We start from the raw sequence: 15,748 nt of genomic DNA, 5'->3' as shown, positions 1-15,748 counted from the left end.
TCAGCTCTGAGCCCTCCTTAACTTCTGCTGGGGAAAGATGCTGTGGCTGAGCTGGCTCCCAGCTGATTTCCGCACAGTCTGAAGATAGGAACAGGAAGGTTTTCATGTGACCTGACTGAAGAAAATTGAGTGTGACTGCTTAAGAACATAGAGGCTCAGCTAACTGCCAGTGAGATTGAGCCTGGAGATTTCAGGATGCCAATTTTCCAAGCTTAGATCAAGCTGTACAGATTGGCTTTACCACTGGAAAGCAAGAGAAAATTTAAAGAGAAAGGAAGATTGGGTGTTTCCTTATGGCTTGATCCTTTCATCCCACTGAGCTGAACCTTTGTGCATTAGAAGGAGACAAGCGAAAGTAAACAAAAAATAAACACCTTCGGTGATTTCCACTGGGTTCTCAGTCTCCTTTTGAATAAGTAGCATCAATCTCCCACCATGGAGGTAAACCAAGAGATGTCCTGAGTTTTCAGACAGCTCGGTGAACAGAAGTAAGCCATCTTTATTCCATGTTCGGAACTGGAAGCTGACTGACAAACCATCAATTTGAGCAGTGCCGGGGAGCAGCAAGTAGCTTCGACTGGCGCTCACAAAGGTGATAGGAACAACCTGTGGTTCTGAGCAAGAAAAGGTCACATTCCCCTGCAAAAAATAATAAAAAAAATCAAAACATAATCAGCATGACTTTTTTTCAGTCATCACAAAACATCTGCAGTTAAATAAGCTCACTGGATTTCTAATTGCCCTCAAAGCTGAAACAGGTATTATTATTCAGACATATATCTTTGGAAATCAATAGGAAATCTATCTGTCCATGCTGGGAAAACATATCTAACTTCAAAATTTTACTTTTATCCCAAGTAAAGTCAAAACCCAAAACCTTACTTCTTGGAAGGATCTAAACGTAACCAAATGTCCTTATCAATGCCACACTTTAGTTGATTATGTCAGTCACGCAGCCCTGAAATCAGTGGTGCAATTTGCCCAGAAGAGAAGCACATTTGCTCAAAGCAGTCTGCAGAATCTGCTCCCGCTCATATCACTGTAGTTGGTGGAAGAAATTACTCTATCAGTTTGCTCAGCCACTGCAGATTACCCCACAAGGTCAATCAGGCCATGGTTTAAAACCTTAACAATATATAAAGCTAGGAGGCACTTAAGGAGCCACATCTCACTCCAGGAGATTGTTGCAGCCAGCTGCTTTGAACTCAGCTGCTTTGTAAAATACCAACTGTAATCTGATAAAAACAGCAGAGTGTAAGGCTTTCTCCATGATAACACTTCTCATCAGAGCCTGTACCTCACTCTAACAGGATAATTATAACGAACAGCACTTGATGGATGTGCAGGAAGTTGCACAGTGCTTGGGGAATTCCTCTCTGCAATCTCAGACAGATGATGGAACAGCTCCCTATCACTTTCAAATGTCTTTCCAGTCTTTATTTTTTAAAAGGAAATTAAGGTGCCAGAAATAGAGAAAGTTATCACAGGATGAAACAATCCTGGATAGATACTTATCTATATGGAGCTATCTGCATAGTACCTGCTAGGTTCAGAAGGCTACCTACCAGATTTGGCAAAAGGAATCCATGGGTATATCACATTAGAATATGTTTTGAGATATAACCCAAAGTTTATCTGAACTCCACTGAGCATTAATTAGGTGGGGAGCAGGATGGAAATTTGGTCTCAGCCTCTAAAAAGTTTCTACCGTCTGCTGGGATCTGCTGCATGAAGAGATGGCACAAACTTTTTTTGCTATTGTTATTGTTACATTTCTATCTCAGTTTTTAACCAAATTCAGGCCAGAAGTCCTATCCTGAGACATGATCAGCAAAGAGTGCCGACTGCAGGGCCATATGGACATATGCTGGGACATATGGACAGGACCTGCACATCTCTTTCCTTGCTTCACCTGGTCAGACTTCAAGCTCTGAAGTCCAACTTCAACTTTAGCCTCTCCATTGCTTAAATTGAAGCAGAGCAGGTGTCATTCCACCTGCCATAGGAACAGGCAGCTGGAAATGCACAAAGGTGGTGCTGCAATATTCTGTGCAAGAGGGATTAAAGGTGCACTTGGAAGACAGACAAGAGATATGCCTGCCTTTTTGAGGGGTTCTTGTCATGAGGTATTTTTGTTACTCTTATTCAAAAATTGAAAACTCCATGATGTAAGGGCCATAAGTGATTGCAGTCAGAGCTAAAAACTAGCCATGATTTGTACAAAATAAAAGGAAAAAAAAAAAATTGAGTAAAACTATGGATCCCACAAGAACTTACATCAATTCACCTGACTAATTTAGGAGGGAAGCATCTTAAAGCAGCATTCCAAAGCAAAGATTAACAATGTAGTTAATACACACCAACAACAGTTTGACATCCTTACACCGACCTACCTGTTTACCTTCCTAGAACACAAAAACCTGAAAAAAGACATACACAACTGTTACTTTGAAAAACAATCATCCACTGAAGTGGGATAGGTTCCCTTTACAAAAATTGTTAAATTTGACATGAGTGTTATTCTCAAACAAATTATTCCAGCAGGTCTAAGTCAGAAAAGTAAACAGCTCCCTCTAAACCTTCGTCTGATCATGAGCATTTTGCTTTAATTGGCAGCAGTTCTGGAACTCTCCAGGGTATATGCCAGATTTCTGGCAGACACTTGATTTTATAATTGAACCCAATTTAACTGAAAAGTAAAAGCTCATTGGCTAGGAAATGGGATAAGAAGAGTCTAATCCCTAGAGAAAATAAAGGAGATGTTCAGCTCTTCCCAGCTGCTGGAAACTCTAGCTATCGGGTGGCATTTGAGAATTCTATTGAGTCCATCTCCAGACTGATTAATGACTCCTCTAACAAGCAGTGAAATCTTTAAAAAATAGCTCTTATTGTTCTTACAAGAGAAAACTTCTGAACCTAAAAATGCAATGGAGATACTTGCATTTTTTTTTCACTGGCTACCATGACAGTTGTCTAAAGAAAAGAGTGGAAGCAGCCCAGATTTCTGCAGGCAGGGTACAGCTTTAGAGGTGGTTCTTGTTCAAGTGAGATGTTGAATGAACAGGCAGCAGCATGTTACAGCATTTCAAAGAAGAACCAGAGCCTCTCCTATTAAAAGAGAATGGAAGAACACAGTTGCTAAGTGATGAGGATAAAAGTGGATTACATAGAAGATCCTCCGAGCCATAAACTTCATCCAAAACTGACTGGAGACTTTCCAGTGACTTCTGTGGGGCTTCAACAAAACCTGTATAACTTCAATGAACCATTTCAGTCTTTTCTGGCCTTTCTTCATGTAGCATTATGTACCGTTCAATGAAGAGAGAAGACAACACCACAGTCAGGGCAATTGGTAGCAAGTTCCTTACACATCCTCCTTGCTCTCAGAGAATACTAATCAAAAATAATATACACTGGGGAAATTATTCAAACTGACAGCTGCACTGCAATTCTCAGCACTTAGCCTGCCAGAGGAACCAGGCCAAGATCACAGCTTGAAAAGAAAGAACAATAAATGAGTATTTCTGAGCTTTCATTCTACCTGCAGGTTAGAGCATCAAATGGGCACTTAAACTTCCCTCATTAATCACTCTATGGATACTGTCCAATAAAAAGGGTATCATGCTTTCTGCAGAGGATTAGAAAGGATGATTTCATATGACAGGTAAAGAGACTAAGATTCCAGGCCTGGCTGAGATACAAATGTGATAAACCGGCAAGAATATTTCCAGCTCGGAAATTGGAGGACTACTTCTAGCTGTGAAAGGACTGAGTTTGCAGATGAATTTACAAGGAGAGTAACAGAAGAAAAAGGTGACCTGTGATGCAGTTTTAAAAGGATAAGATGAAAAATTGGCATCAAACTCTGAGAAACTGGACTTAGAGAATGAGGGAGGTTCCTTCAAGCTCTGTTTCTAAATTAACTCTCAAGCAGAACAAATGTCAGGAGACCTACATATCTCAAATACTTCTCAAGAACATGCTGCACACTAAATGAAAAGCAAATCAAAGTGAGATACCAGCTCCAGCCTTCTGAAATACTGCTGCAAACTGTCTTCAAACAGGACATAGGAGCAGCAAGGCACACAGTGTTCCTTCAGTTAGGAGACGTCCACTAAATGAGCAACCAGTCCATCCCAAGAGCAGGGGACCAGAACTTCCTGCACTGCGATGGGCTTCTGTTGCTCTGAGAAAAAACTCAATATGGAAATCTGACAGCTTTCCTGATCCAAGGTACATTGAAACTAATACAACCCTGTAATAATCTCGTGACAGAGAACTGCCCTATCTCCACTTACTGCAGGTATCATGAATTCCAATAAAATTTTAATTGTTTATCACATTGATTTAAGTTGTTTACATTAAAATAATATTCAATAATGGAGGGAAAGTAACTCCATAATGGAGGGAAAGTAACATTTAACAAAAATAGAGAAGGTTTAGAAAACCTGAAACATCGTGACCACGAGAAAATCATGGATTAGATGCTTGGCTGGACCTTTCTGGATGCTCTTTACCTCAGACTCCTAAGCTGACTGTGTCACTGGCCGGAAGCAGAACAAAAGATTTTACCATTTTTATGGCCATAGTAACTGTATGTTATTGTTTCATTGCATGGTGCAATAGTTAAGAGATGCTGTCAAAAGATGAGAGCAAATACGGAAATATTTTGAAAATATTCTACAATGTTTTTCTCAGAGCGACAGGAAAAAAGGAAGGGAAAAAAAAAAAAAAAACACAGGAGAAAACAAAAACATACACAGAAAATAGTGACCAGTAATATTTTCTCTCTGTGGTGCATTGACTTTGTCTGGATGTCACCCACCAAGCCCCTCTATCAACTCCCTTCCTCATGAAGTGCGGGGAGAAAATGAAAGAACAAAACCCTCTTGTGTCAAGAGAAAGACAGTTTAATAAAGCAAAAGTAAAGACTGCCAACAGAAGGAAAGGAAAACAAAAGACTTAATCTTTACTTTCCATGATCAGATGATGCCCAGCTACTTCCTAGGAAGCAGGGTTTCAGCATGTGTAGAAGTTGCTCCACAATAAAAATAATAAATGCCTCTTCCCTTTCTTTTTCTCTAGGCTTTTATTGCTGAGCAGACTCCTCTGGTGCAGAATATCCCTTTGGTCAGTTTGGATCTCCTCTTAAGAACTCACCCACACCCAGTCTCCTGGTGAGGGGGAATATTCACTTTAAGCAACAAGTAGGAATGAAGCCAGCCTTTCAAATTCACCTTGCCAGAAGTGAGTAAGATAGATGTCTTAGATCAAACTGGCAAATTATTACAGTCCAAGTCCAATTTTTTTTGCTCTACTTCAAGGTAAAGTGATCTACAGCTTATTAGTTTTTATTGCCTGGAACAAAACACAGCAGCAAGATTTTTTTCTCCATTATTATTATGAAAACAGGAACCACATCTACCTTAAAATAGAAAAGTGTATAGAAACCAATTCCTATAAGTTTTTCCCTTTTCTTTATGTATTAGCTTCCTTTAATAGATTTTCCTCTTTTAAATTCCAATTATCTATGTATCACAGGACACCAAAATGGTTGGTGTGAACAGCACACAACCCAGGCTCCTGACTGTGATGCACTCAGCTTGCCCCCTTCTGTTATGCCAAGTGCCAAAGAGTTCCTAAGGCCTTACCAACTGGAACAAGACCTTAAAAAATATACCAAAGCCTTGGCTTTGCAGAAAATTACATTTCCTCCCATTCTTCTTATCCCCTGCTAACTCCTATGACAATAATTAGCCATCTCTCTTCCTCTCCTACAGGGACTAACAGCCTTATCACCTCCCACCTTGAAACATCCCCCTCTGCTCAGCAGGCACTAACTGCCTTATTCATTCAATTTGACTATCCAGATAATGTAATAAATGAAGCCCTGAACAATTGTTTCTAACCTTTAATTTTCTGAAGTCTGATGACTCTCAAAAACCCCTTGTTTGCTCAGGAACCTGTAATTTTTTTCTCCATGTCATCCAGTCTTATTAAAAAATATGGCCTCTCTCCCTGAAAGACTTGCTTCATTTGTTGTCGTCACAACAAGCAAAATCCGAACACAAAGAAACTTTTATATCAAGGAGAGTTTATTAATGCAGCTATGTGCTGGATTATATATTTGCACACTAAAACTCTTTAGAATTGTGGACAAAGCCAACTGAAATCAATGGAAAAGATGTCATTTAAATAGACTTTATTTCAAGACCTCAGTTGAGGTGACACACTTAATTTCTTTCAAAATAATCCTGTTATACCCTTCAGCAACAATAAAATAGAACCTTAGAATGAATGCTATTTATATAGACTTCCTTGCTATTCCACACTGCAGGTAGATTGCAAAGGAGACTCCCCTGAAGATCCAGAGAGCAAACAGAAAGATAGAAGAAAATATAAAAACCTATTTTTAAAAGAACCAAATATTTCTGAAACCTGAGTTGACCTGCCTTATCTAAAAAAAAATAGAAAATTCAGTTCTCTCTTTAATCATGTGACACAGCACTTCCATTAAATAATTGAATAAAACTTACTTTTTTTAGAAATTCAACTTGGACCACGGGAAGATGTGAAAAATGTCACTAAAAACTTACAGTATTTTTTCTATGCGATTCCTATAATCTTATTGGAGCACAAAAACTAAGAAAAAGAATCTAACTTGTGATTCTCCAAACCCTAGAAGAGGCCTTCACAAATCACCAGCCTGATGCTCACAGATCACAACACTTGCCAGAGCACTTTGGTAGAACGAGACATTCGCAGACAAGTAAATTCTTCTCAAGATGAAGGTATCTCAAATCAGCTTAATAAAATAGCATGTTTGGATTCTCTATAAAGAGAATGAATTATTAGTTTACACTCCCTGTCACTAGGTATCCTTCCTTGCTCTTTGATGCTGGCAATTGGTTATTTCCCCAAGGCACTGCAGTGATACATTTACATGTCACCACATCCCTCGCTGGGCTGAGCTGTCACTCTCACATTCAACATGGCAGGCCAGCGTAGAAATTGGAGTGCATCTGAGAGCTGACAGCTTCTGCCTTGCAGGACCCTGCCCTCCTCTCCAGCCAGCACAGGGTTTGCTCTGATAAGTAAAAATGCAACTCCAATTTCTATTAGCCAGAGGTAATGAAAGAGAAAGGGAGATAGTGTTTTTCTCAATTTCAGTGAGTAAGTAGGGTGGAACATTAAGACCAAACACAGCATCTTTTCATGACCTCCTAATTCCTTTTCATCTGCTAGACAACTTCCTATTTTGGCATCACAAAGCAGTGAAGCACAAAAACAACCCTGGCCACAGGTCACATTCGAGCAGTTTCTAAAGAGGCAACCAGAATCCAGCATTAAGTAACCACTGCTGGAAAGGATCCTTTATTTTCAAGATGCTATAGCTATTTTTTATCTTATCTCCTCCCTCAATCAGAGGCATTTAGCAATTCTCAATGGATTTACCTTCTTAAAACTTCCCCCATCTCTTCCTGCATCTACATACACTCTTAACAAGCTCAAAATCCCTCAATGGAGACTTCTCCATCCCAGATATCAACAGGTCAAATTTCCTTCTGTGAAGAACAATTCCCCTTCTGCTTCTTGTGGCTCTTACTTGCATATTGTCTTGCCCCTACTTAATTACCCAAGAAGTGTAACTGCTGTGCGATTTCTCATAATGAGCAGTCTGCACCTCTCCTTTGCTGAGAAGACATTTAGTAAATAGGGAAAACCTTTAGATTATTATTTTAAAGCATTATATGAGGTTTTCCAAGGGTCCACCCGATGGCCATGACAGTGGTTAATTACAGAAATTTGACTTCTCATAACCTTTTGCAGTAATCACTTGGAAAGCACATAAAAGATTCCCCATCATTACTTCACATTCAATGACCAAGGGAAGGAAAAACAAAGTGAACAAAAAAACCCCAAACAGACAAAACAACAACAACCACCCCCCGACACACAAAATCCCAATCAAACAAAAACAAAACCAAAACAAAACCACAAAAACCCAAACCAACTAACCAAAAAAAACCACCAAACCAAAAACCCCAATGAAATAAAACCCAAAAAATCACAAAGCCTGCATCAAGCCATCAGGGACAGAAGAAACCCCAGAGAGAAGAAAGACAGCCTGTCCAAACAGACAGTGCTATGTAAGGAGGTTAAGTATCAGGCAATACAAAAATGGAATTCTGAAGGCAAGTTGCAGTTCAAAGAGACAGGCTGCCTCGTTATCTTGAGATGCCTTCTCAAGGGGATTTATTGCAAGTCTGAAAACTGCAGATGAGTTACAGAGAAGAACAGGCAGAATGATAATCACAGCCACCACCCAAGAGAACAATACATACTACGGCACTCTGTTATTGACAACCTGTTTCTTTCTTTGACTTTAAATGCAGCTGATTTGGGACTATTATTTATATGGGTAAGGAACCACATCATAAGAGGAAATCTATACCTCCAAAGCTGGTGTATCATTCTCCTGCTTGTGTGAAAGATGTTAAAAGTAAAAAGTAAAAAAAAAAAAAAAAAAAAAAGCAGCGGATGGGTATGAAAACCCCCAAGTTTGACTCACTGACTGGCAAAATTCACAAAGGCACACAGTGAGTGTTGAAGCCTGCCTACCTTTGGAGGCAAAAAACTGATGTCTCTAAACATTAATGGCTTCCTAATCCCATATCAACCAGTTTGTCATGAATTATCTTCTGGTAGGAGAAAAAGGTATTTTGGGGACTAGCAACGCAGAACCATCTCAGGTGATCTCCAACTTGTGGAGAGAGAACGTAAATACACAAAACATTTTTGGAAGGAGTAGTTCCAAGTCCCTGCTACATTTAATTATTCTTCTGTGCTGATCCTTTCATTGAATTCCCACTTTAGACAACCTTAGTGACTACAAAGACATGAAGCAGAGAAGTTTGCAGCTCCCTGCAGATAGAGCTTGTTGCTTGAAAGCCTCAATGCTCTTTGAGTAAAAGCCCTCGGTGCAGAGTAACTCTGGCAGGCAGAAATCTACATTTAACAAGAACCAGTTATTTTAATTTGAAGAAGTTAATTGCTAAGGAGTGAGGAAGAGCAGAAAGGGGAAAGCGGATCAGTCTGAATAACCTAGAACTACCTGAGAGTTGCTAGAAATAGCTGGGATACAAAGAATGTTGAAAAACAGATTTACAGGGCCCATTTCCTATAGAAGGGTGCTCATCGAAGACAATGAAGCACTCTGAGCGTGGCAACCTTTCCATGCACTTTGCATACCCGAGTGTCACAGACACAGCACAGAGCAACTCATAAACCTTGAAAAATGCAGTATAGCAGCTCACCTCTGGAAACCATGGTGTTTAAAGCACCACTTATGTGAAAGAGATTGAAGGATGGAGGCACATCCCCACTACCTTAAACTGAGAGAAGGAGCTGGATTCCCAGACCTTTCACCTAGCAATGTCTGGACCAAGTGTAGTGATAACACAGTTTCATTGCTTGGGGCCACTTACACCCAGGCAGTGCCTTTCTGAGAAAAAGTGCATTGTAAAATTTTGTTCTTCCTCTTTAGAAAGGCCTTCCCATTATCCAGCCAGCAAAACAACCAGCTGTTTAATGACCCAAGAAGTCGACAATGGCTCTTTGCTCCCCCCTTAGAAAGTAAGCTGAGGGGAAGAGCAATTTAACACAGTTCATAAGACTTGTGCCTTTGAGTCCTCAGTCAGAACAATCAAACTCAAGATTATTAAAGCAAAGTCTTTGGGTCCCAGGGGAGTATCCTGCAGGCAGTCTTGACTGCCAACAACACAGTGAGGAACTTCTCACCCACCACCTTTCCATTTTCCAGCTCCCTGTGCATTCAGCCTTGCCCTAGGCAGGGAAAGCACAGAAAACTTCCTTGGTCTTCTGGCTTGCTTTGTTTTAGGTTCAGTGTATTCATACACATTACTATAAACTAGAAGATGCCATGGGAGCCAGAAGCAGTTTTATCTCCATGTTCTCCAAAGACACAGTGTTAGCCAAAAGGCATTTATCAAAGCACAGTGTAGGAGTGAGGCAAAAGCTGAACAGAGTTGCATTAGACACAGTTTGTCAAGGCTTCATGGGAATGTAGTTCACTCTTCTTGCAAAATAAAAAGTTTGATATTTTTGTGATATATTTAAATATATCTGTAATTCTGGTCATTATTATGTGTTAAGTTATATTTGTGGTTTATGTTATCAAGCTGGATAAGACTGTAGCTCCTCTTGCTTTACCTCTACCATTCCACATTTAGAGACAGTAGTACAAAGTCAGTGGTTCTCAGAACTGCCAATATAATAAGGAGCAGCACAAAGGAGACTATTTCCAGTGATAACAGGAGTGGTTTCTTCTCCTCTATAATATGAACTGAAGCATCAAAGTAGAATTCTGCTAGTGCTGTACTTCCCAACAGTGACAAAAAATGGTTCAGAAAATAAGATTTTAGCTGAGTTAACCAGGAAAAAAAAAATCTCTATGACTTCTGTCATGCCATTAAATGTACGGATTTTTATCTTGAAAAAAAAAAAAAAAATTATAATGTTTCCCCAAGCAAATTCTAATACACCAGGAAAATCAGAGAAATTCACTGGTTTCCACAAGTGTCTCTGAATAACTCTCACCATAGGAGCCAGTGCTGGCTGGTGTTAATTTCAGCAATATCATTTTAACAAGCTAATTATCCCCACAGCTATCCAAATCTGAACTCTGCTCATTCAATGCAGCCAGCAGCACCAAGAGAGCACAAAAAGCATGGAAGCAAAGAAGGAAAGCACATGGTACTGCCTCTTACCACAGTATAGATCTGAGGTTTGCGTCTTTTGGCCAGGTCAATTATATTGACTCCGTTGTAATAAAGGTTCTCAATGCACCCATGGAAATTTTTCCTCTGAAAGGTTCCTGGCTTCCCTGGGACAGGAATCCCTCCGAAACTGAGCTTTTGGAAAGAATAAAGAACAGCATTATTTATTTATTTTTATATATATATACACACACACATATACATATACACACACACATGTATATACTATATTACATTGTACTATCATCCCAAAAACAAGATAGCAGAACCCCACTCCATACATCCACTTGGGGTATTATTTAAGAACCAATTCCCACCAACAACATCACTGGGAGCCTGAAGCAGGCCTGGCCACGTCTCAGGGAAAATTACAGCCCCCATTGCATCCCTGCTGCTGGAGAATCGCTTCTGGCAGAGAGAGAGCTCACTGCTCTGGGAGCAGCTCTGAAGTGCCTTGGCACACCAACCTAGTGCCACCAGCTCCACACTCTGCAATGCCCATACCCAGGGAAACCTTCCCATGGTGTGCAACCCACTGGCCGATAGGGTGACAACTGCCTGCAGCCCACAGTGCTCAGGAACCTCTGAGTGATGGGGAATAAAATCTCCCTGCCCTCAGAGCTCTGGGCTTGCCTGGGGGCTGCGGTCACTCCTTTCCACCAGGCAACGTGTCTGAGCAGTTCTGGTTTCAGCCAGAGGACAGTAGCATCACATACACAAATACCCCGTTTGCACCTTGCAATTTCACTGTGCTGCGGTCTTTACCACAGTCACATGTGGCATTTGGGACTAAGTTTTGTAATGGAGAAGTTCTGCAGGCCACACGCTGGAACAAAACCTCTGCTGTGCTGTTGTCTAAGTATTGGCAGATGTTAACACTGTGCAGTTTACAGCTCCTCGCTCAACTGAAAGGACAAAAGAGCCTAAGAGGACAAAGAGCCTAAGAAAATAAAGCTGCCCAAATACACTGTAACTGTTTAGATTCTGAAGAAAAGAAAGAGAGAGAGTAAGAAGAAATAAAAACAAACCCCATAACCCCCCAAAATTCTGATAATCCTACCTACATTTTCCAAATGTCACAGCTCATTTCTAATTAACTTTACTGACCTTTCTGGCAAAGCATTACTGGTGGTACCACTAAAGTTTTACTCATTTTTCCCATCACAGCCAGCAGCACTGTGAGGGATATAATGCAGATGGGGATCCTGCAGCCACATCACACTTGATTCAGGAGCTGTGCTGCCATCCTGCTGCATCCACTGCAGCAAGAGCATGCACTGCTGCGTGGCACTGATTACATGCTAACAACTGCTGGAACCTGGTCAGCCCTATTTCCCCGTCACAATTCCCAAAGCCTTACCTCAGTTCATTATTACAAAAATAAAGGGCAATTTGGGGGTTATTTTTCCTCCCACTCCACCTAACAAGCTGGGATACGTAAGCAAATGAAACCTCCCTGGGCAACCTTGAAAACACTTACTTGGAAACAAGTTCTTAATGAACTTGCACCTCAGTTGTTTTAATTGATCGCTTCAGAAAAATAAAGAGTGAACAGACTGCTACTTTACGTCACTTGCAGGTTTGTTATTGGCATGAGGGCTTATCTGGTAGCTTTTTTTTTTTTTTTTTTTTTTTTTTCCCCAGTGAGAATCATTAGTTCTTTCTAAAACATCAGACTCTCCTTCTTTCGTGTCCTATTCTTCAAGTCTCCTGCTTAGGGACTCTGTATTGGGGTTTCAAAACCAGAAGAAAAATCAATATCAATTACACCAACGCATTATAAAGAAAACAGTTTCCTTTGTGATTGGTAATAATTTTAATTACGAAAGTAATGATTTTATTACCCTCAGTAAGGCCTTTAATCCCTAAAGTGTGCTGAGATAAATTTTCAGTAGACTGCACTGCTGCAATGTTTGACTGAAAGACTGAAAGAAAAAACACACTGTGAAAAACGAAGCTTAGGGGACAAGGTCTGAGTGCCACAGTGGTTGGTGATGATGCTGATTTACAACACCTGAAGATCTTTTCTACCATGTTCCCTATTTTGGAACATCTGGAAAAATGTTCTGAAAATTAGATTGGAGGCTGAGTTTCCCCTAATTGGCACCAAGCAAGAGGTAAGAAATTTTATTATTTTGAAATTATAAATGCTGATGACTCAACTATTTGGCTTTTCTCAACTCCATCTTAAAAGCAGTTACAGTTTTGGCCCCTAACAGTTCAGTCTAAAGCTGTTGCAGAATCTCACTGCTCCAAGTGCTGTCCCTACTAAACGTGCTCATGATTTGGCAGAGCAGTGCCAGGGGACAGGTACCACTCTCTCCACCCTGCATTGGGAAACGCAAAGAAAGGAATTTCATCTAGAAGACGAGAGGAGGAGAGAGCAGGCACCTGCCACTGCTGAGCTGTCTGCTTTTTTCCCTTGGGTGTGTCGGGAAATGATCCTTTCCGGAGAAATGAATTCAAAGTGCAAAGGGGAAACTTGTGGTCTCTGAAGCAGTGAACCGTGCCAGCTCAACACATCCAGACAGGGTGATGGCTCTGTGCAAGCACGACCCTGAGCCTTGTGGGCAAGGAAGACTTGGCAGACAAGCACAAGGGGATGAAAATGAACATGGGTAATTTGCACGCAGGTGTGTGTTGATGGAGAACAGATGAGGAACTGCCTTGCCTACATATATGATGATATGTAGGGTTTTAAGGTGCTTTTTTTAACAACTATCATCCATAAGCACTGAACTGCTGGGGTGATATAAACTGCACTCTGTCACACCTTGGTCTCATCACAGGGGAGCAACCCAGGCTCGGGTTTATGGCCCAGCAGGATGTTTCCTCTGCTCAGTTCTTTCCTGCTGAGCTGCTCTGGCTCCCTAGATCAGCATGTTCTGCAACATGCTCAGATGTGAAGGGACCTGGGCCAGGGCTGGTGGTTGTGAGAGTCACAGAATCACACAATTGCTAACACTGAAAAAAACCTCAAAGATCGAGTCCAACCCAGCACCATCATGCTCATGACTGGACCATATCCCCAGGTGCCACTTCCTTTGGAACATACACCTTTGGAACACTCCCAGGGGTGATGATTCCACCACTTCCCTGGGCAGCCTATTTCAATGTGTGACCACCCTTTTAGTAAGGAAGATTTTCCTGTTATCCAATCTAAACCTCCTCTGCCACAACTTGAGGCCCTTTCCTCTCATCCTGTGATTTTCTACCTGGAACAAAAGACAGGCTCCCACCTCGCTAAAATGTCCTTGCATTCTGGAGGTCTTCCATTCCTAGTGGGAACACAATAATTTTGACCTGTTCATCTCTGTGTGGAGAGCTGTAATTCAAGCAAGTGGTATCTGCATAGAGAGATAACTCAGGGGTGCAATCAAAGTAGACATGCTCAATTCAATGCAGGGATGGTGCACAGTGATGCCATTAAAATCATACTGCAGATGATAACGCAGCTACTCCCTGAACATTGCACTAGAACCCAGGATGTGACTTCTCATGTATTCAAAGTCTGCCATACACTGAAGTGCAAACTTTATGCAAGGCATATTTGCATACAGATTGGCCACTTTCTGATGCTGGCATATGTGGAGTTCCACTGACAAAGTTTATGCTGGTAATGTATGAAAGGAGCTCTCTAGAAGAAAATATTAAATAATTATCTTTGCTGGAAACAGCTCATAGGGTGGTTGCTTTCCATCATATTCATTTTATAGCAATTCATACCTCAATTCACAGGTTATAACCTAAAGGGCTTCACACACCTCATAATCAATATCCAAGTGATCTGAATCCCCCTTTGTTCGGAAATGCTGGGTGTGCTTGTCCACTGTGAAGTTCACTTGCTTGTTGAAGCGCTCTATGAGAACCGAGTGCCAGTGCTGGTCATCCAGGAGGCTGCCCAAGGTGACAGATGTGTGGCTGTTACTGAAGTGCAGGTTGGAGTCCCCTGGAGTGGCACAGAGAGTCAGAAGACGCCAGAGTTACCTCCAGACTCTTAAATGGAGCATGGGGACCCGAGGGAAGCACACAGCAAAGCTCTAGGATGCAAGCCAGAGCTCTTGGAAACATCCCTTTCAAAGCCTGCCTTAGATTCCTTGGGTCTCCTATTCACATACCTGTGAATACCACCCCTCTCCCCCCCCCCCCCGCCCCAATCCCCTATTATTTCCCTGTGAAATCCTTGTGATGAACCAGGAGGTGCTACTGATGCTGCATCCACACACATTGCACCGGGCAAGGCATCACTACTTTGTCTGTACCCTTGGTTCTGCCAGGCCTTTTTGGTCCTGGTGACTTAAGAGCTTTCTTTGGGTAGCACCAAAATCTTCTGTCTAATCACATTAACAGACCACTCCTGACACTTCACTGTCAACTCTGTGCTTTCTTAATTCTTAAACCCGTCCTAGCTCTCCAATAGTATAGATGACAAATCATAAAAATATTTAGGCCCTAACCCGTTAATTTCAAGCACTTCTGTTTTCCAGCTGGCTTTATGTCTGCACACTTCAGAGCCTCTCATTAAAAGGGAGTATGTATCCTTTTAGACATTCTTGCAGAATGGAGAAAACACATGCTTCAAAACTGCCAGGCAAGATGCAAGCAGATTTGGGAGAAGTCATCAAAACCCTTGCCCATGACATATGAATGTAAAAAGAAGACCTGAAACGGCTAAAATTTTGTAAAACTTGGGGCTACAGCTGAAGGAAAAAACCCAGCTAATCTCAGAATACACATTCACAACACTATCGCCTCTGGAAGTTACATAATATAATTAACTGTACTATATTCTTATCCTCGCATGAAACATTTTTAAGAGGACAATTCAGTGGGGTAGATTCCCTCATTCAGAGCTTCAGACTTTGGTCCAAGTAACATCCAAATCCCAAATCAGAAAATGATGTATTATCATTTCTAATCTTTGCTGGAAAAGAAAGAAGGAAAGAAAG

General features: G+C 41.2%; 1 protein-coding gene across 1 annotated transcript in view; it reads right to left on the bottom strand.

Moving 5' to 3' along the window:
• CNTNAP5 (contactin associated protein family member 5) overlaps nucleotides 1-15,748 on the bottom strand; it is a 270,985-nt gene that overhangs the window by 125,379 nt on the left and 129,858 nt on the right. Inside the window, exons 6-8 of the mRNA XM_040068846.2 lie at nucleotides 14,564-14,748; nucleotides 10,791-10,934; nucleotides 375-639 (exon numbers count right to left, since the gene is read on the bottom strand). Of these exons, the coding sequence (XP_039924780.1) occupies nucleotides 375-639; nucleotides 10,791-10,934; nucleotides 14,564-14,748 (594 nt within the window). The remainder of the gene's footprint in view (nucleotides 1-374; nucleotides 640-10,790; nucleotides 10,935-14,563; nucleotides 14,749-15,748) is intronic.

Source organism: Hirundo rustica, chromosome 7 (genome assembly GCF_015227805.2).
Source record: "Hirundo rustica isolate bHirRus1 chromosome 7, bHirRus1.pri.v3, whole genome shotgun sequence".
Lineage (NCBI taxonomy): Eukaryota > Metazoa > Chordata > Aves > Passeriformes > Hirundinidae > Hirundo > Hirundo rustica.
Note: the sequence above shows the minus strand (reverse complement) of the source record. Positions and strands in the feature narration are given on the sequence as shown.